At 41.8% G+C, this 22412-nt stretch overlaps 1 protein-coding gene across 6 annotated transcripts in view; it reads left to right on the top strand.

Annotated features, from left to right (window-relative positions):
- TBC1D1 (TBC1 domain family member 1) overlaps positions 1–22412 on the top strand; it is a 199740-nt gene that overhangs the window by 142851 nt on the left and 34477 nt on the right. For all 6 annotated transcript variants that reach the window (XM_075194772.1, XM_075194773.1, XM_075194774.1 and 3 more), the window contains one exon: positions 849–988. In XM_075194772.1, the coding sequence (XP_075050873.1) occupies positions 849–988 (140 nt within the window). The remainder of the gene's footprint in view (positions 1–848; positions 989–22412) is intronic.

The raw sequence follows: 22412 nt of genomic DNA on the forward strand, positions 1-22412 counted from the left end.
TCTGATCAGAGAGTTGTACATGTTCAATCACATAATGTGCTATACCAGGGTAAGAGTCAGTCATGACCCTCTCTTGTACATGATGAAAAGAGCTAATGCTTCATTTTAACCTGTTAGTTCTTACATACTATCTGCATTGTAAATTCTGAAGTCTCCGCTTTCATTATTATACAAAAGGCAAGTTGGTCAATCACTGTAGAACGGTGCAAATGCGGGAAGGGATTACTGCAAATACAAAACAAAAACAAATCCAATGAAACATGTTTGTAAAATAATAAAAGCAGAAGTCTTTGTCCATTCATCATCATCATCATCATCATTTATTTATATAGCACCACTAATTCTGCAGCGCTGATAGAGAACTCACTCACATCTGTCCCTGCCCCATTGGGGCTAACAGTCTAAATTCCATAACACATGTTGCAGATCACATGCCTATGCCCCCTATTGTCAAAGTGCTTCTGCTAATAGGATGGTCCTAACTCTAATCAATGAGAGTACCAACATTGGGTCACATATGTCACTTTCCTGTTTATGTATTGTTAAATGGAGAGTGACTCTTAGCAGACGGCAAGAAACCATATATAACTAGGAAAGTGCCATATATAACCTAATGTCTGTGCCCTCAATGATTATGGTTGGCACCATCCCATTAGCGGGTGTATGACATCATTTATTTGCAAAACGTATCTAATCTGCTCATATTATATTGAAAGCAGATTTAGTTGGGTTTTTGTAATGATTTGTGCTGATGTATATTGTTGTCATTGACCCAGTAAATATTTGACCTTGCACATGATCCCTTGTGCAGCCGTGTCCATACTTACATGTTGGTGTCTGTGTTTCAGTGACTTTGAGGGCGATTCCAACCTTAATAAAGCGGGAAACAGTAGCCCAGTGAGGACACGCCGCCATTCTTGGAGACAGCAGATCTTCCTGCGTGTGGCAACTCCTCAGAAGGGCTGCGATTCTCCCAACAGATATGAAGGTAAGAAACGTTTTATCACTTTCATTTACTTCCCGTCGGCATTAATAGTGTCTGTGTATAACCAGAGTGCACAGCGGTTACTTCTCAGTTTCCTTATGTGCACCGCTGTACAGAGTTCTTGCAGGTACAAAATACAGTCCGTGTAACCTCAACACAGTGGAAGCAGCCATCTTGTGGACTAAGCCAGTGATCCACCTTCTTGATGTGACTAGTCCCTCGTGATTGGATAGGCTGCTTTATCATGATTATTGGACCGGCCCACAATATGGCTGCCTACTCTGTGAGAAGTCTACAGGCATACTAGACTACAGGTGTTAGGATGGCCGTAGTCATTCTTATCAAGTATGAGTTCCTCTGCAAAAAAAAAATTAAATAAATATTGGTGTCTGTAACAAAGTAACAGGCAAATGTTTTAGTGCAGATATATGAAGAATAAATGTCAGAAGGGGGACTATGAGATTTTGAATGGTACAAGTTTATAGGTTACTGTTTGCCGTTCCTTGAAGTGACACTATAAAACACTTTATTTTAATTTTCATTAAATATAAATGTATACCTTCCTCCCTTACATTAGACTTATCAGGCCCTAGGGGTCAATTTTGCAACAGAAGACCCTGTATCACCTGTTTCATTGGTTGGATACACAACAGAGCTGTTCCAGCAAGCCACGCATATATCTGTTTTTATATATTAATTTCAACAAGTACACATCATACCCACCACAGCTAGTGTCACTCAGGAAGGTCTTTCCATTCAGGTCTTTATTTTCTATTCACATAATGGGGCCAAAGAGCAACCATATACAACTGAACGTTTTGCCTCTAAATATTTCTACAAACTGCTCCTTTGTTTTATCAATGTGTTTTACTGATGGACAGCAATTTTTTTAATGACCAAAATTGATAGTTGTGACAGTATCTAGTAGAGGAAGAGGATCAGGGGTGGTTAGAATGGGGTTTACAAGCCTACAGATTGTGAAGATCTTTAGTCTGCTCTTTGTATTTGCAGTACAGTAGCGTCCAGAAGACAGAACACTTTTACTAGGTTTCGTTACCGATGGATGAAAAATTCACTGTTTGGCAAGCATAGGCTGCAGCTTATGATATTGTGAGATAATCAGCTGGTGCGTGATCATTAGTTGTTACATACAGTGACGGGGGTGGTGAGTGGCAGGTGCATATGGGGGAGAGTAGGGAGAGCGAATGTTCTGTGGCTGGAAAGATGGCAATAAAAATCTGGCATTTATAACTTTCCACCCATTATTCCTTGAATGCAGGTTGATCTCAATATTCTATTTCTTATTTAACGAGGAGTTGGCATTGCTATATCTGAGCATGCAAATACCCATTTTTTTTTTTTTTTTTATTATTATTATTATTTTGTTATTTACAAAAATCATAATATCCATAATTCTCATGGCGATTTCCTTCATAAAACACTTTCTCTCTGTTGCACAGAATTGCACTTGCTAATTGACACTGGTTGAGTGGTAAACAAAGCTGAATACCAAATAGCCTTCATTTTTTAAAGACGAGGAAGGGCTGTTTTTCTATTCTCTGCAAACTTCCTAAGTGTGATGTTTGAAGGACACAGACCGTGGACTGATCGTTCTGGAATGACAGAGGACAATATCTTGTACTCCGGGTATATATATGAAATATAAATACAATGTCTATTTCCAGTGACGGTGTATCTGAAAATTATATTCAAAAGCTAAACAAACCCAGTTGTAACAATATGGAACTTAATTCTGAACCAGGGCAACCTTGATCTAGGGGTCTCCTCTGCAGTGAGGATCAGGTAAAATTGCATTGCCCGAAACTCAAAGCATCCGAATCTTTGATTGCCAATGTGGCAGACTAAGCCACCAGATCACATGGAGACCAGTTGGTGCAGCTGGCAGAAGTAATAGATCATCTGCTTACCAATCTGATGTTTGTTTGGACTACAGGTCATTTTGTGCCCACGCTCTGCGATTTACGGCTAATTCGGTTTAAAGGCTTAAGACTCTCCCATCACTACATGTGTGGACATACTACTCTAAAACTAGCCCTGCTTATTCTTGCCTTGTCTTTAGAACCTAAGAATGTCTTTGTAAGTGGAGATCACAGGGAAGGTTAATTAGTGTGTTCCAGCCAGCAACCTGTGATTACACTAAATGCAGCAATGCAGATTCATCTAAGCTTAAAGTAATGTTTGTCAGTGAGATTAATATGATTGTTTTCCATGTGGAACATTTCTGGCAAGTCAGCACACTTTTAAGAGCAGAAAGTTATTTTGCTGATCAGAACTCTGATTATTTTATAGCCAGAAGTGCAGTATCTTTCTAAAGACAAAATATTTGAAGACTTAAGCAATCTGGGGGAGAAAAAATTGTTGTAGCTTCCAGGCTCCTTTTTAATTTCTCTTATAAGAAATTCTGCAATTATTTCACAGATTGAATAATTGAAGCCACATGTGTATTTACTTTTTAAATCTGTACTGTAATTGTGGGTTGTCTATAGTAAGTACTGTACGGATACAGAGTCCTTTTATGTGATTCACTAAAGAATAAATCTTTTATGACAAATTAACAATACATGTATAGTCTTACACAGGACACATACAATGCAATACAGTACAATATGGGTGATACAATATAATACCCCAGACTATAGATTTTAGTACACCTTTTGTTCCTTTTAACTGCTTTTGTGTCTGTTTTATAGATGAATGCTGATCTGTCTAGAGTTGCATTTATTTCTATTACTCTTGTTGTTCTATTATTTCTTTGCCATCACTTCTACTACTATCATATTGCTATTACATTTGTGCTCTCTTTGGCACACACTTCCTGGTTTCTTCAGTGAGGAGAGGGAGTGTTGCCAGCCCAGACACAGAGGGGTGAGGTACCCCAACCAAGATAACACCCAAAGAAATGGACTTTCTTATAGGGACTTTTTTTTTATTGGGGTAACGTAGGGATGTTGGAAGAATAGGGAGGGGAATATATCTAAACTGGCTATTAATTGGGACTTAACTAATAAGGTCTAACCACAGTTGGACCATATAACAGCATACACATTATTTTGCCTCTATTCAAATCTGGCACTTCTGCAACAATTGCTTTCAAATAAATGTGTTTCTGCCAGCAGTGTGTAACATCTTGTACCTCCGTCCACCACTACTATGTGACTTCTCCCTCACACTCCTGTCTTTATCACCTTCTCACCTTCACCAGCTTGTTGTTCCCCATCCTTCGTATTTCTTTTTTCTGTGTCTGTTCCCCACTTTCCTTTTTATCTGCCCTCTGCTCCACCTGTTTGGCTCCTGTCAGACCTGGTTGTGTGTCTGTGTCTTTATTTCTGCTTTTAGCTCCACTACTTTAACTTTCTTATTAATCATGTATATGAGTAGCAGTTCTTCACATCCCCCTTGTATTACCGTTTACCCTGTCACATCCTCTCTCTCACTTTCCCCTTCTCTCCTTACCATCATCCTTTTATGTATTCTTTTTGTTACAAGCCGCGGCGGCAGGGACCGCAGCGACTCGCTCCCTTCTGTCTCCTGCGTCGTGGCCGTCTCCTTGACAACCGGGACGTCGCTTCCAGCCAGACCATTCCTAGGGCAACAGTCAGACGCTGGTGTACCAGTTCGCCGCGTCCCGGCAATTCAGAGTAGCCGTGCGCGTCCATCCATATAGCCTGCGGGCTAAGTAGCCCTAATAAGTTTAATTATGCTGTGCTTGGGGGGGCTAATCATATGACCCTACTCCTGCTCCTGATTGGCTGTATTTAGGGCAGGGAGGGCTTGGCCTCCCTGCCGGTTATAGCGTAGATGCTGTCTGTTGCTGACCTGCTCCTGTCCTGTTCCTGTCTTGTTCCAGTGAATACTCTTTTCCTCTGTTATTGGACCTTCCGTTTGTGACCCTTTAGTCTGTTTCTGGATTCTGCTTTCATGCTGGTGACCCTGACCTTTTGGCTTGTTATTTGACTACTCTGCTTGCTTCAGACCCCTGACCTCGGCTTACGTTTGACCATCCATTACCATCTGAACTGCTTCCTCCGGCCTTGCCACTGTGGTTTTGTTAATAAACTTACACTACAATAAGAGTTAAGACCTGGGGGCATCCGAATACCTGTGAGCACATCAAGCTTTATGGGAAAGGTGACTGCTATAGGCTAAGACCTCTACCGCTAGTTCTGTAAGTTTATTACTAGACCGGCAGCCTAACACTTTTGTCCCTTTTTTTCCTTCAAACCTCTCTTCCCCCTTCTCCTCCCCTCATTTCTGACACTCATACAGGGCTGACAAGAATCAAACAGGGAGAGAGAGAGTTGCTGTCGCTTTTAAAAGCGTGCCCTGCATGCCTTGCAGTTTATATGTGACAATAACAACATCCTACAGTCATGGACTGATGCTATGCATCTCTACGTCTTTGCGCTTGTGTGCATCGCAGTTGTGTTGAAGAGGGCATGCACTGGAGTGCTCTTTTGTGGAGGGGAGGTAGACGTTCTCAGATTGCAGAGTTTTCCTGGCTGCCTGCTGTAGCGAATAGGGAAAGAAAGGGAATGTAAAAGTCCCAGACTGGCATTTATTTTAAAAACTATCTTGATACAGGTGACTGCCTGCCTGAAATTGTTTAAAAAAAATCAAAACAAACTTTATTTTGCATTTTTGCCTCCAGGAAACATACAACTTGCAGACTATTGTACTATTAACGCAAGATATTAATTAAAAATGATATTGCTGCCGTTACCTTTTAAGCTTAAAGCCCATATTATCCAACAATTTTAATGGGAAAAGTAGGTGTTGCAACAGGACTCACCTGGGTATGCGTGACATGGGTGTGAAAGGGTTAATAAAAACAAAGCCAATTGCTCTGACTATATAGATGAGTGAAAATTCCCCAAAATGTATCTCGCACACTCACACTATTAAACAAAGTCCTGTCACTTAGTTCAAGAGCTGTCGGTCTGATTTGTCCCAAAATAGAATCACAACCTAATTTAATCAGAGATGCTATGAACCATAAAGTTCTTTGAAAGGTTTGTTCTTTATAATGGTACATGTATACAAACACGCAAATTATTAAAAAAAACACCAAGACAGAGTGGCATTAAATGGGATGTAAAATCCAAAAAATCACAATGCTAATTAAATAAATATAGAGATAACAAATTGGCATACAGAAATAAAAATGCAAAACCATTTCAGATATAACACGCAGAAACATAAAAAATGACTCTTAAATACTTTTCAGGTATTCTGGGGGAAGGCTAGAAGTGGACAATTCCTCAATGAAGACTGAGCCCTAAAACTAACAATTTGTAAAATTAATTTATTCACTTGTTCTTCCCTCCGCTGTGACATCATGGTAAGAGGGGTATTGCTATGCTAATCTGTTTTACAACCGTTTTATTGCCCTTTGTCCAAGAACCGTTCTGGTAATGGACACTGCTACATTCCAAAATAGTTATATATTTGTAGAGATGGGCATTAATCACTCTAAGGGGCATATTCAATTCTTCCGATTCCCCGACGCGTTAAAACTACTACCGTTATTACGGTAACAGTTAGCTCGCAGCTGAAATCCAGCGAGAAAACTACCGTAATAATAGTTTTTCCACGCACTATTACCGTAATAACGGTAATAGTGCGCGGAGCGCGAGATTTTCGGTGTTTCCGCCGACAATTAAATATGCCCCTAAATATGTTATGATTTTCAGCACATATGTATATGAAACATGACTGTTATGGGGCATCCTTGGGGGGTGGAGGGATACATGAGACCTATATATTCCTTGTATATGTAAAATTTTATCTTTATAGATTTGGCAGCATCTGTAGCTTCTGCTGGCAGCACTAGGGTTGATTTGGCTTTTGGGTGGGTGTGTAGGAGACATTGGCGTAGAATATATGTTTTGAGTTTGATGAGCTTTTTTTTTTATACGCTTATATTTAGCATACGCTTTTATCACATCTTATTAAAATGTACGCGTTTTGCTCACTATTGTTAGTTGCGTATGTCTGAAGCTTAATCCCTTGTGTCTATAGATGTATATCTTTGTATACTGAGTAGCACTTTTTTTTACATATTATATATAACCTTTGTCTGTAAAGGAGAATGCCATATATTCTATACTAAAGCCATCCTGGTAGTATTTACCAACATAACAGGGATTATAACTTTAAAAACCTCTCCTGATTTCTTGTGGGGGTTTTTTTTGTTTTTCTTTAATGGCTGGAATACCTCTTCTCCACTTTTGTACGGAGTGTTATGAGTATTGTTTGGCACATTAAAGTGCATGTTGCCAACAATGAATCCATTCATATTTTTTGTGTTCCAACATCCATGGGAATGTAATCCATTCACTAAGGACCAGAGGCATCATGTAGACTGATTGTTAGCACTGTTTTCTCAGTAGTATTGGTTCAGCCCACATAGTGGCAACTTCTACCGTGTGTAGATGATAGGTCAGCGGTGGGTGACACGTGGCCTCCGGCCCTCCACGCCTTCTCTTGCGACCACCCCAGCCACCTGCTACCAATCTTCTAAGATCTAAGGACAGCCGACTTCTGCATCAGGTGACCTCTTCTGTACAACTGCTTACCCAGAGGTGGGGGGAGTGCACTGTGCTCTCCCTCCTTCCTCCGTGCAGCCCCTTTGAACGCCATCCAACTTCATGTTGCCCCTCACTGTGATAGGTGCACATTAGTATATCTGGAGTAGGTAGCTCTGTAGCATTCCCTAGCCAGTTGTGTGACTGTAAGCGATGAAAGGATCTATGCCCGTCTAGGCCTATGATTGCACGGATAGTCGTGTGCGCAGCCTTTTTTTCATAGCCGTAGTGTTTGCTGCACCGCTCTTTAAACTGTTTCTCCTCCTCTCTGCAGAGTATGTAAAATGTTTTGTACTAGTAAGAATAACATTTCATGGAGCACAAAAGCCTCAGTTTATCGTTTTATATCAGAATATTTGCACAAATGAGCAAAATGATGTAGGTAACGTCTATCCTCTTGGGGTAGGTTTTGTTTACAATGTTCCTGTTAAATGACGCAGGTAGTAGTCGCTTCTTCACCTCCTTCCACTAACACAGAAGTCTGGAGCTTCAGCAAGATAATCTGCACTGTAGCTTCCAGTTTAAATCCCTTTGTTAGAGATCAGTGTAACTATTTGTTTTTCCTCTTCAGAATGTACACGAGACTACATTTTTAGATTACCGTATATACTCGAGTATAAGCCGAGTTTTTCAGCACATTTTTTGTGCTGAAAAAGCCCCCCCTCGGCTTATACTCGAGTGATGCTCCAGGACTCCCAGCACCGGTTACCGCGCATGCGCGGGTTGCAGCAGCAGGACATCCGGCAACAGGGCCAGACACGAAGCGCACAGCGCTTATACAGGGGAATACCACCACATGATCGGGATTTACAGCAGCCACGCAGTGGTCCCGAGCACATCCATAGCTGCCCTAAACATCGCGTTAACCGTCGACACGCTCCACCATTTCACCGCCAACAGAGGACAAAGGTGCGCATAAGGACACTGAAACCAGATCTGGGAGCTGCAGCATTCTCGATTATGGCAGTTAAAGCTCATTAACTACCATACCAAGGTAATTGCACAACATCGCTGTACACATACAGAGGACAACAAGAGCAGCATCCATAATCATATTTCCTTCTGACATCCACCAGTGACTGCTTTGTGTATTAAGACATTACAGCTAACTGTCTGCCTACATACAGACTATTGATGATCTATACTGCTATAGATGACACTATAGATGACTATTGATGAAACTATACTGCTCTATCTGCCTATCATTATTGCTATTACTGTGATTGTTTTTGTCGCATGTACTTTGAAATTTACCAGTAGCTGCTGCATTTCCCACCCTAGGCTTATACTCGAGTCAATAAGTTTTCCCAGTTTTTTGTGGTAAAATTAGGTGCCTCGGCTTATATTCGGGTCGACTTATACTCGAGTATATACGGTAGTTTATTCAGGGCTGCAGTTAAAGGGATACGACCTAAAACCTACTTGGTAATATATAAATGTTTTGGAGGGTAGTTTTTCTCGTAATAAGGCATGTAAGTCTTTTGAAGGCTGTCGCCTTATCAAAAACATAAATGGCAAAAAGATGGGCGTTAGAACCTTGAAAATTGGAAGACCCAACACCACGTGTTCCATCAAATGTTTTCCTTTTCCACAAACGTGCACACACAGAGGGTCACATGGGGTGTGAATACAGCCGGATTCTCCTTTGTGTGTATGCTTGCGTTATTTCTATGTTGAAGAGCGCCTTGTATTGGACTGGTGTACTTAGTAATTATTTTCCTATATTTTACACATGTCACTTTACACCCACTTAACTCCAGAGGAAAGAAACACGCGTATTACTGTAACACTTCCAAAAACAAAATGTTTTAAAATATATTGCACTCACATTACAAAACTAAAAAAACCTATGAATCCCCAAAGAGAGCTGCAAGTTTTCCTACTTGATTTGTTCCAGGTAAACACGTGTAGATTAGTTGTTCTAAAGTCCCAGGATTTCTAACTTCTGATTGTCACCAAGATCAACCATATCAGTAGGTACACCTACCGCATCACATTGAAGGATTGACGCGTTTTGATCCTTAAAAGGATCTTTTTCAAAGTAGGGGAAATACCTTCACTACCATCTTTTTTTATAGTTGAAGTGAGCCAATCCCATGACGGTTAATAAAATAATATGCCACTTATTTGAAAAGATATCTTATGATGGGATTCGCCAATTATACAGAATAAATAAAAACATGTAACCACCAATTTGTTTTCAACACCGTTACCATAGTAACAGCTACATCTGTTGCTTTACTGGTTCAATAGAGTAAATAGTCTTGCTTCTGTGCCGAATATTGAGCTATACTTTAGATTTTTAGCTACATACCAGCTTCTGTGTTTCATAACGTGCACTGGTTCGTCCGCAGTATAAAACTGTGAGTGTGGAACCCACTATGATACTCTGAGCCTGCTGGAAATTGCCTTTTTTTTTTTTTTTTTTTTTTTTTTTTCTAATCTGAGAATGCGCATTACTGAAAATGAACAAAATATGAGGATGTGTTTTTAAATTGAGTGAATATTGTTATTGTATTAAGAAATGATTAAATGTACCTGTAGTCTGTTGGGATAATCTTTGATCCCATGGCTTATCCTTTACTTTATATATTACTAGCTATAAATATTGGAACTGTAGAGCAAGTAACAATGGTTTAATTCTGTACTGAACCTTTGTTACTGCTGCTGTCACTAGACCTTTCTGCTGCAGAAGCTATGTCACTGGATTCCAAACTTTTTCAGTTCAAGGCACCCTTAGGGTCTCCAAAAATTTTTCAAGGCACCCCTAAGCCAAATTAATTACCAAGTAGTCCCCCGCCTTGCTTACCACCGGCCCTGGCCGAGGCACCCCTGTGAGATCGCTGAGGCACCCCAGGGAGCCCAGGCGCACAGTGTGGGAACCACTGAGCTATGTAATGCATTCAGTGTAGATGCTGTGCGGAGGAAGTGAGGAATGGTGTTCTGGTTGCCAAGCAATGCAGAACGCAGACGAAGGGGAGGAAGGGAAAAATCTGAGATGACCAAGTCTTCCAATAAAAAATCATGGGATTGGGATTGCTGAAGACATGAAAAGTTGGAAAAGTGTTGATTGCGGGTGTGTTTTCTTGAGTTCACGAGAAAACACACAGAACATTCTGAACATAGTAGTGTACTATGGTAACGGTATTGGTCTTAAGGGGATTAAAAACATTCCGATACCACGTCTTGGAATTTTATCTAATTTAGTGACTTTTGCACAAATGCCAAAAAATAAAATTTCTTTCTTTTTTTTTTTTTTTTTAAAATCAACATTTTTTCCCTTCCTATTTAACTATTAATAATAATATTATTATTATTATTATTATTATTATTATTATTATTATCATTTATTTGTTAGGCGCCACAAGGTATCCGCAGCGCCGCACACAGTACTAACAGTAGAATATACAGGGTGAAACCATACAGAACAATGAACAAAAAGTACCAATACTTCAGAAATTCCGGCTAGTCATATGCAGTAAAGACGGAGTGGAAGAACAGGTATGGAGACAGGAGGGGAGGGGGCCCTGCTCATACGAGCTTACATCCTAAGGGAGGGTAAACAGACCAGGCACAAGAGGAGCCATTTGAGGCAAGAGGAGAGAAGGGAGGACGAGCAAAGGGGGGAGATGGGGGTTAAGTAGGTGGTTGGTAGGCTTTGAGGAAGAGGTGAGTTTTGAGTGCACGTTTGAAGGAGCACAGAGTAGGAGAGAGGCGGATGGAGCGAGGGAGGTCGTTCCAGAGAAGGGGGGCTGCACGGGAAAAGTCTTGGATTCTGGAGTGGGAAGAGGTGATAAGAGTGGAGGAGAGGCGGCGGTCGTTGGCCGAGCGCAGGGAGCGGGCAGGAGTGTACTGCCCCTTATATCTCTCTAACCTCCTCTCCATTCAGAGTTGGAGAGAGCCTTGTAAGTGGTGGTGAGGAGTTTGAAAAGGATTCTGTAAGGGAAGGGGAGCCAGTGCAAGGCAAGGCAGAGAGGGGAGGCAGAGGAGGAGCGGCGTGAGAGGAAGAGGAGTCTTGCGGCCGCATTGAGTATAGAGCGGAGGGGGGAGAGACGGGAGTGGGAGAGGCCGGTGAGGAGGAGGTTACAATAATCAAGGCGGGAGATGATGAGTGCGTGGATGATAGTTTTGGTGGCATCCTGCGAGAGAAAAGGATGGATGCGGGCGATGTTGCGTAGTTGGAAGCGACAGGCTTGGGCAAGGGAATGAATGTGGGGGGCAAAAGAGAGAGAGGAGTCTAGGGTGACACCCAGGCAGCCAAGTTGGGTGACAGAGGAGATGGTGGTGTTGTTGACGACAATAGAGAGGTCATCGTGGGATGGGAGTCTGGGCGGAGGAAAGACAATGAGTTCAGTTTTAGAGAGATTGATTTTGAGAAAGCGCTCGGACATCCAGGAGAAGATGGCGGAGAGGCAGTCGGATACCCGAGCAAGGAGGGTGGAGGAAAGATCAGGAGAGGAGATATAGAGTTGAATGTCATCAGCATAAAGGTGATCCTGAAGACCGAATGAGGAGATGCGAGCACCAAGGGAGGAAGTGTAGAGCGAAAAGAGTAGAGGGCCAAGAACAGAGCCCTGCGGGACTCCTACGGGGAGAGGGTAGTGGGAGGAAGAAGAACCAGACGTTGATACAGAGAAGGAGCGATTAGCAAGGTATGAGGCGAACCAGGCATGGACAGAACCAGAGAGGCCGAGAGAGAGAAGAGTTTGCAGCAGGAGGGGGTGGTCCACGGTGTCAAAGGCTGCAGAGAGGTCAAGGAGGATGAGTACGGAGAAGTGACCTTTGGATTTGGCTGATAGGAGATCATTAGTAACCTTGGCCAGGGCAGTTTCGGTAGAATGGAGGGGGCGGAAGCCAGATTGGAGAGGGTCAAGGAGGGAATTGTCCGCGAGGTGCCTGGTTAGGCGGCTGCAGACAATCCGCTCAACTAATTTGGAGGCATAGGGGAGAAGAGAGAGAGGGCGATAATTGGCAAATACGGTGGGGGTCAAGATTGATTTTTTTGAGGATAGGAGAGATAAGAGCGTGTTTAAAACAGGAGGGTACTACACCAGAGGAGAGTGATGGGTTGAAAAGGTGTGCTAGGTAAGAGCAGGCCGTTGGAGAGAGAGAGAGCGAAGGAGGTGGGAGGGAATGGGATCGAGAGGGCAGGTAGAGGGTGGAGAGGAAAGAATAAGGGAGCGAACTTCTTCACCAGTTGTAGGGCTGAAGGAGCAACAGAGTTGGTTGATGGGGGCAGGTGAAGCGATGAGGGTGGCGGTAGATGGGGAGGAGGAGATGTTCAGTCTGATGGCCTCAATTTTGGAAGAGAAGAAAGTGGCGAAGTCAGAAGCGGAGAGGGAAGGTGGGACAGAGGGGATGGGGGGGAGAGGAGGGAGCTGAAGATGGGAAAGAGGCGGCGGGGATTGGAGGACTGAGAAGCAATGAGGGACTTAAAGAAGGATTGTTTAGCGAAGGAAAGGGAAGAAGAGAGTAGGAATTTAAAGTGGAGGAAGTCAGCCAGGGAGCGACATTTCCTCCAGAGGCGTTCAGCAGTGCGAGAGCATCTTTGGAGGAAGCGGGTGAGTTTTGAGAGCCAGGGTTGGGGAATAATGCGGCGTCGGCAGATAGAAGAGGCCGGGGCAACAGCGTCTAGGGCAGTGGTGAGGGAGTGATTGTAGAGAGAGGAGGCCTGGTCGGGACAGGCCAGGGAGGGAAGGGGTGAAAGAAGAGTTTTGAGAGAGGAGAAGGAGGTGGGGTCAATAGCATCCAGGTTACGTCTAGTGAGGGTGGCTTTGGGCGAGGCAGGAGCAGGGGAGGAGGACAGAGTGAAGGAGAGGAGGTGGTGGTCAGATAGTGGAAAGGGAGAGTTGTAGAAGTCAAAGAGATCACAGAGATGTGAGAAGACAAGGTCAAGGGAGTGACCAAGACAGTGGGTGGGGGAAGAGGTCCACTGAGTAAGGCCTAGGGAGGAGGAAAGGGCGAGAAGTTTAATGGTGGCGGGGTCAGAACAGTTGTCAATAGGGATATTAAAGTCGTCAAGTATGATGGAGGGAAGGTCAGAGGAAAGGTAGTGGGGGAGCCAGGCAGCGAAGTTGTCAAGAAAAAGGGAGGAGGGGCCTGGGGGACGGTAGATGACGGAGACACGGAGGTGGATGGGGGAGAAGAGACGGATGGAGTGTACTTCAAAGGAGGAGAAGGAGAGGGAAGGTAAAGTAGGAATGACACGAAAAGTGCAGTTAGGGGATAGGAGGAGGCCCACTCCGCCTCCTAGACGCTCGTCTGGTCTGGTGGAGTGGGTGAAGAAGAGGCCCCCGTAGGAGAGAGTGGCGGGTGAAACGGTATCAGAAGAAGTAAGCCAGGTTTCAGTGATGGCAAGAAGATTAAGAGAGTTGGAGATGAAGAGGTCATGGATGGAGGAAAGTTTGTTGCAGATGGACCTGGAGTTCCAGAGGGCACAAGAGAAAGGAAGGGAGGGAAGAGGGGAGATGCGGATGAGATTATCAGGGTTGATGGGGGGGGGAGGGTGAGGGGTGGGGCAGTGAGAGTTGGGCGAGAGAAAGGGGCTAGGGGAGAGGATGGGTATAGGAAAGGAGCGGGGCAGCATGGTGAGAGACAGGGGGAACTGGGAATGAGAAAAGGGGCAAGAAGAGGGTAAGGGCAATTGGCGCCGAGGTGAAGGCAGCAACGGGGGCCAGAAGTGGGCCAGAGTGGTCGAGTTAGATATGGGCTGACAAAGCTGAGTAAGACCAGAACAAAGGAAGGACTGCAGGGAACAATGAAGTGGAGCAGGAACAAAAGGCAGTGGCAAACACAGTTTAAAGTGCAGTAAAGATAAAATAAAATGGAGATAAATTAATTAAAGTGTAAATACAATTAAGGTAAAATACACTAAAGATCTCCCTCTCACTAAAGATCAAATTAAATCTTTGTAAATGTGTAAACATGTTACACATTTTCATGAAACATTTGGATAATATTATGTAACTTTAATATTTGATGGTATTCGACTCAAAATGCCTTTTTCTGTAATGCATTTAAAACCTACATTAACATGTCCAACTGTTAGATATTTCTGATCTGAGCAATGTGTGTATGTACAATGTTGTATGCCACAGTTTGGGCACTCCTTGCAATATTGCATATTTGGTTGACTCTAAATGAAAAGAAGGGAACACATCCTCTGCAACGTACAAGCTTTTACGTGACAGACTTCTCTACGTTTTAATGCACAATTACTATTTATTTCCTGAGTTTCACAAATTTTAAAATGTTTAAATTTGAATGTGGCATATGTAAAAATTGTACCACCCTTACGGTGGTTGAATATATTTTAAGGACTCCAAGGATATGTTTGAATCATTAGGCCATAAATTAAACCAGGTGAAGACAATGCTATCAATAAATAAAATCTTCAACCTTTCTAACCCTTTAAGAATGCTTTGCTTACTCTCAACAACCATGGCCGTCTCTAAGCAGCTGGCTGACGGCTTGAAATTAAATAATTGACATTTACAAACCATGATGATTATAATAGGATATCTAAACCCTTCCCGCTTGGAATTTTCGCTGTCGGTAACATCATTAAGAAATGTTAAGGGGATCTATTGAGGTAAAGGCAACATCTGAGAGACCCAGACAATTCTCAGATAGAACTGCTGGAAAAGATAAGTTACAGTTTTCATTGACCTTCACAGTCCCTAGACTTTAATATTTTTGCAAATATGAGAAGAACAGATGAGACATTTCATAAGCTACATTGGATGTTCTTAGCTAGGGTCCTTGCCAGGTTTGGCTATAAAGGCTTCTTTTTTTCAAGCTCTCCATAGCATATATAAAAATCCCTCTGCCTGGATGTTTAGCAGTGGATTCCTATATTCAAATGTTCATATAACGAGTGGGACCAAACAGGGGCGCCCTCTATCGCCACTCGTTTTCACTTAGTCATGGAACCATTGGTGTAAACATTTGGGACCATTGATTCCGGTTACAGGTATCACTTTCTCACAAAAACTGCTTATTTGCAGATGATGTATTGTGAGACCTCATTGCCTGCACTTGATAACCTTCTCCCAGGATATTCAGAAGCCTCATGTTACATATTGAATATCACTAAAAATGCGTGCATGAAAAATACCACATCTTATCAGATTCTTAAAACTATCTACAAGTTCACCATTGGCTCCAAACATATCCAAATTCTGTTGGCGAAATTGTGGCGACTGTTGGAATATAATACATATCTTTTGGAGCTGCCCTTTTAATTCAAAAACCTCTATCCATAGATTTTGCACCAATCTTCCATTTACTAACACGAGACTTCCACTGTTACCTGAACTGGCCCTCTCATCACTACTATCTGAGACCACAACCACATAAGATACATAACGGGTTATATCTTAATCACAACCAGATCGGCGTTGGCCCAATCTGGAAAAATTTGGCTCTCCCACCCTTGCGCCAAATCATCACCAAAATCCAGAGGGTCCTTGATTTGAAATCCATTGGGTTTAGATACTCCAAGTTAGTTTCCTCCACCCTGATTAAAATGTGCCAATGGTTTGAATATTATAGTAAGCACTTAGCCCAGTGTTGGGGAACCCGTGACACTCCAGGTGTTGTAAAACTACAAGTCCCAGCATGCTTTGTCAATATATAGCAGCTTATTTCTGGAAGGGTATGCTGGGACTTGTAGTTGCACAACACCTGGAGTGTCACAGATTAGCCAGCACTGACCTAGCCTGTCCCTTTATTCTGCTTTCCATTACTTATTATTTATTATATATCCTCAAATATATATCCTCAATCTATTATACACCCTCTCCCTGTCCATACCCTTCCACAGTTTGATGTTCTTCTATCATTTATTCTTAATTTATTTTAAGAATAAATTAGTGGCCCAAATGAAATTATGTATTAAATGGTAAGTGGGTTTTTTTGTTTTTTGTATTTCGATTTCATCAGCAGTGGGGCAATATGTATATTTTTATGTCAACACCTAGAATGTCCTTAGGTACACAATTAAAAGTACAGACTTGTGACACTACAAGTCTCAACATGCACATGAGCACTTGTAGTGCCATAAGTCTGTACTTTTAATATCATAAAAATATAAATATTGCCCCACTGCTGATGAAGTAGTAAGTCACTGTAAAATAAAACAAGCACTTGCCTTTAATCCATAATTACATTTGGGCCACTATTTTATTCTTAAAATAAATTGTCCCCCGTAAGAAAATTCATAATTTTTGCCCCTCTAGAACAAAAAAGATGGGTTATTGAAACTTCCACTATGCTTCCTGTTAAATTAACATTGCCCTGCAGTGTAACAGTGATGTGTTTGCCAATCTCACCTACAGAACGCAGCGTGTGGATTCTGGCGATTTTGAATTGAAACTCGGGAGACTTTGCAAAATCGCAGCCTCATACATTTGATGATTTGTATACCTAGAGCTACAAAAAATCAGGACCACAATTTGTAGCGATTTTGAAAATGGGGATTTGTAAAGAATCACATCTCTAGCGATTTTACCTCAAATTGATTTTAATCTTGCCCGTGAAGATCGCTGGAAATTCAAAATCACAGCTTGACCCCCAAGGACTGTGTATGCTTTGACCTAATTCTGAATTATAATCTTCAACCACTTGGTGGCACTGTTGTACTTTTATAAATGTTTCAGTAAATTTGTATTTAGAAATACAGAATGGGCCCTTTCCTCTGTATATTCAAGTTCGCTCTGTATTTACTTCTCTTATACACACTATGCAGGATGTTTACATTGCAGACAGATACAACTCTCAGGTCTGGCATAACTTCAGTTGAAAGAAAAATTTGGCATGGGGGATACGTTTTGTTAGCATAGAATACTTTAGATGAGCTGGTTTCTCAGTCTAGATTTCATCAGGAATATAGTGCTGTTGGCGCTAAAACAATGCTACGGCCATGGAAAGGATTGTTCTTCTGGTTTCTTTACTGCATGTTGGCAGCGTGTGTATTGTCTTCACATCGTTAAGAATGCAGCGCATAATCTGATCTGTTCATTAATTTATCCAGTTTTATCATTTTTAAAATTGCCCATATACTTGCCCCATGGATATACTCATTCCAGCTTTACCACAGCTGCTGAGAAGATTTTAAGAAAAATGGCTTATATGTCTGTCTTTTGAAAACGAACCAGAAGAGGGCAGTATGGTTATACATTCTCTAAAACTTGGAAAAACCAAAACATTTTGGCTTTAAAAACTATTGGGGGATTTCCATGAAAACTGTTCTATGGGTAGCTGAGAAAAAGAGGTGTTGGCCATAACTATTCATATTCTGTCATTTATCTATAGCAGTTCAAAAAAAAATGAAAGCAAATGTGGTTGCTATGGACAATACCACCTTTTCTTCAGTTACCTGTAGAACAGTTGGTTCCAAAATACCCCCATAATGTTACAATACATAAGCTGCAAATGATCGCCAGTTTCCAAGAACAGTGCCAGGTTTTAAAAAAGTCACTTCTACTTTATCACTGACCCTGATTCAAAAAAATGTTTTATTCATTATGTATAACATCCCCCCCCCCCCCCCCCAACCAACACGTATATGTTTTACCTGCACTGTCTGCCTTTCTGTTTGTTACATGAGACTTTATAATTTGCACACAGAGTATTGTTACGTGTGTGGTTGAGAACTCTGTAAGTACCGCTGGGGCAGGCACTGATGTGAAGAATTAAACAGCATTTGCATAATATGTTGGTTCTATATAAATCAAGGAAAGAAAAATCCTCACCAGCAAAAATGAAGCAGCAACAGTTTTCTAGCCCTTATTTTTCTTACGTATTAGTCTAAAAGAAGAATTACAGATACAACGTTTCATATCCCTCTTCTCTTCGTTAGCTGCGTAATCTCATCCCAATTGCCTATGAAATCTGCATGTGTTTACCTTGTCCAGTTTTATCGTTGTGACTATTTAGCAGAAACGCTTTGTATAGCCCACACAGGCTAGTGATTCCCAACACTAAATCACTGTTGTTTTTAAATGGACAAGATGTTATGATTTTCTGGGCTTGGATAGATATAATGTTAATTTTGTGTAATTGCTAAGGAGACTGAAGACCAATAATACATTCTCTATGAACTCCAGAGTTTTTAGGAACTGGTTTTCCCATGCCCTCGTCTTGTCACCCAAAGCTCTCCTGCTTACTAAAGCAAAAGTGAATTCGCTGTTCTCCATACAGATCATGTGACCGGTTCAGAGCGTCAGATGGATGGATGGCTCTGTAATGTCTGTAAGTGTAATATGAACCGAAGGAGAGACCAAGTTATAATCCTTCTATACTAGTTTTATTTCCAACATAATGAAAAAAAGGCAAACTTTGCGGTTAATGCCTTTTTTCGCGCCACAAAATTACGCTAATTATTCTAGTATGTAGTAATTAATTTCCATGAAAAATTATGCATATTTTACTCTTTTGTGAGGAAAAAAATACCTATATTCTTCTGTACTCTCATTTATGCTTTATGTGACAATGTTACCAGCTTTAACTATCCTCTCACACATGGCAATAGACCAGGCATATAAGCACCGTCCTTGCTTAAAATGTCCGTTATCTTTATTTACAGGAGGATATTACAGTATATTATATTTTCCTAAAGGACAAATCCCTGTAACTGCTGTACTTTGTAGGTAGGAGGTTGCGTGGTGTCAATTTCTACCCCATGTCTGTTCCAACTAGTCCTATAGTTATTGCCAGTTAGCTGATGTTGTGGCCCCCGTTTCTCATCCCATCTCACCCTGCAGGTGCTGAAGTGGTTTGTGATCTGGTGCGGCTGTCACTGCAGTAAGAGGAATTCAGGGTCATGTTCCTGGACCTATTCCCTGCCTGTCTTAGAATTGGCTTCTTCAGATTCAGCCACAAGGCTAAGATGAATAGACATCTGCCATCTAGGGCTGCACCCGATCTGCAAAGATGCCTTCAAATAATGTTTTGTGATTTTATTTATTTTTTCTTTTTTTTTTTTTAAGAAAGCATGGATCCAAATGTGTTATGCAAACCTTAGCCAGTACATCACCACCCTCGCCACCTTGTTACTCCCAGCAGGATGGAAACATGAACAATCCTTTTCCCACAGTATGCTGGTCTTGTCATCTCTGTGGGAGAGATTCAGTAGCTGGTGATGTGGAGCGTGAACATCACAGCTGAGTCATCATCACCATTTATTTATATAGCGCCACTAGTTCCGCAGCTCTGTACAGAGAACTCACTCACATCAGTCCCTGCCCCATTGGGGCTTACAGTCTAAATTCCCCAACACACACAGACAGACACACACACACACACACACACGTCAATTTGATAGCAGTCAATTCACCTAGCAGTATGGTTTTGGAATGTGGGAGGAAACCGGAGCACCCGGAGGAAACCCATGCAAACACGGGGAGAACATACAAACTCCACACAGATAAGGCCATGGTCAGGAATTGAACTCATGTCCCCAGCGCTGTGAGCCAGAAGTGATTGCCAGTCATTATGGTAGGAATCTCCGCTCGTCTTTGTGCACACCTCTATGGGGAGCGAGAGAGATTGAGCAGATATTTCTGCCATAACATCGGCGCTATGCGTCTCCGCGGACATCCCGGATACACCTCATGCTGTATTGAATCTCCCCCTATGACCATGAAACAGCAGAACTGGGGTTCATGCCAGTTTCTAGGCTTTGTGACCCTTGCCTGCCACTCATGTGTATTGTTTAAGTGTTTTCAGCCTAATCCAGTGTTCACTTCCCTAAAAGCTGCGCCCTGTGACAGCCCAGAGTGGAGGGTAGGCAGCTTGTCACTCAGCACACACAAACTGTATGTGACCTGTCTTTCATATACATTCCAGCTTCCGTGGAGAGGTATTGAAGCAAGTCTAAAACCCCCCCGGGGTTACACAATGGCTGACACGATCACCTGCACTGGCACAAGGGTTTTGTGTCTCACAAAATACTTCTTTGTTTCTCTCCCCTCGCAGAGAGCAGCTGCTGTAATAAACGCACATCCTTTAATTACCATCTCCTCTTTATCAATACCTGCTTGTGTTCTGAAGACGTCCCAGACTTTCAAATATTTCCCTCATCATGAGCTGCAAGATTGGACATGAATTGTGTTCATAGCCATTTGTTCTGCCGTGGAGAAGTCTTGCGGGATAACTATGGTCAGATATTGCTGTATGTCTGCCACATTAACTTTCCTCTTATTACTGTCTATTATATTCTATCATGTTCAGAGGACAGTGGCATGTTCTGCAGATTTGTTTAGTGAAGTGGTCAGGTATTGATTGGGGGAGGGGTGGGAGTCATTTTGTTTCTTTGCTTTTTTTTCTGGACCTTGTAATTCTTGGTGTCTGGCTGTAGTATATAGATTATACACATTGTTCATAGAGCCTATAAATGGCCGTTATAAGCGGATTACACAACTTCCCATAAGAACAGACACTTGGGGGTAAATGTAGCAAGCTGCGAGTTTCCAGCAGGTTTAAAAAGTGAAGATGTTGCCTATAGCAACCAATCAGATTCTAGCTGTCATTTTGTAGAATGTACTAAATAAATAACTAGAATTTGGTTGCTATAGGCAACATCTCCACTTTTTCAAACCTTTCCCCATTCCTGGGTCCGCCACTGCCCTAACCACATTTCATAATTCAAGTAATTTGAATCTCTGTAAATCTGGTATGAATTTGTTTATTTTTGTTTTTATTTTATTTTTTAATTATCAGAAATAAATACTTGATTCCGAGTGTGGCTCCCACCATTATTGTTTTTTTTGTGGCGTTTTTCTAATGTTGTTTTTGGAAAAACCCTTTCCCTTGTCTCTTGTGTGCTCTTTAGTTTTCAGGATCCTATCTTAGACTAGTACATTATAATTGTGTGTCTTTTTGTTAGGTTTTCGCCATCATTTGCTGTACAAGACCAGACATATTTTGATTCTCGACTCTGTTCTTTATTTTTTAAATGCGACCTGTCACTGGTGAAATTTCCTTGTATTACTGCCTGTGTGTGGTGGTTTTGTACACATAATTAACACTAATTACTGGAGAAGTGGTAATGCTGCAGAAGCAAAAAAACTTTTCACAAAAGTACTGTAATTACTGGTTTAAATAACAAGGAACAACCTGTAGTGGGAAACTTCTGAACTGCAGCACACACCTGTTAAGTCAGTACTTTAAGCTATGTGTTTACATCTTCAGTCACGGTCACTTGCTTTAATATCTTGATTTATTTATTTTCACTGTTTACACAATATAATGTGTAATTTTGACAACAGAAAGAACCGATGGCGGTTTGAGACACTGTCGCACTGCTAGCAAAGCAGCTGTTTGTGGCTTAACAAAGATGACTGTGTAGTTAAGATAAGATAACTGAACAGGTCCCATAAAAACCAGTGAGGAGACTGGGCGCGCCTCTGTTTATGTAATGTTCACGTTCTCACCCATTGTGTGTGCTCAGCCTGTTTGCACTTTCTTCAGTTATAGACAAGACTGACAGCTATTATCGTGTTTATTGTGTAGTTTGACCCCTGAAGTATGTAGTTTTATTGTCCCTAGTTTGTAGCACCATTGTTTAATATTAACAAGTGTTGTGTTTCTCTCATTGAGTAATAGTTTTGTTTGAGAATTACACATAGCACATTTATTCACCTGTCCATCCTTGTGCAATCTCTCTACCTTAAAGTGACCTGTCCCCTACACACAGTGGAGACAGACAATATTCATGAGACTGCAGGCCATCAATAACTAGGAATCTGTACATCATTCATTTGTCGGGCATCATGAATATGAGCCGGGCAGAGCCTCAGTGATGTCACTGGTTCCCACCA

Source organism: Mixophyes fleayi, chromosome 1, assembly GCF_038048845.1.
Source record: "Mixophyes fleayi isolate aMixFle1 chromosome 1, aMixFle1.hap1, whole genome shotgun sequence".
NCBI classification, from domain to species: domain Eukaryota; kingdom Metazoa; phylum Chordata; class Amphibia; order Anura; family Limnodynastidae; genus Mixophyes; species Mixophyes fleayi.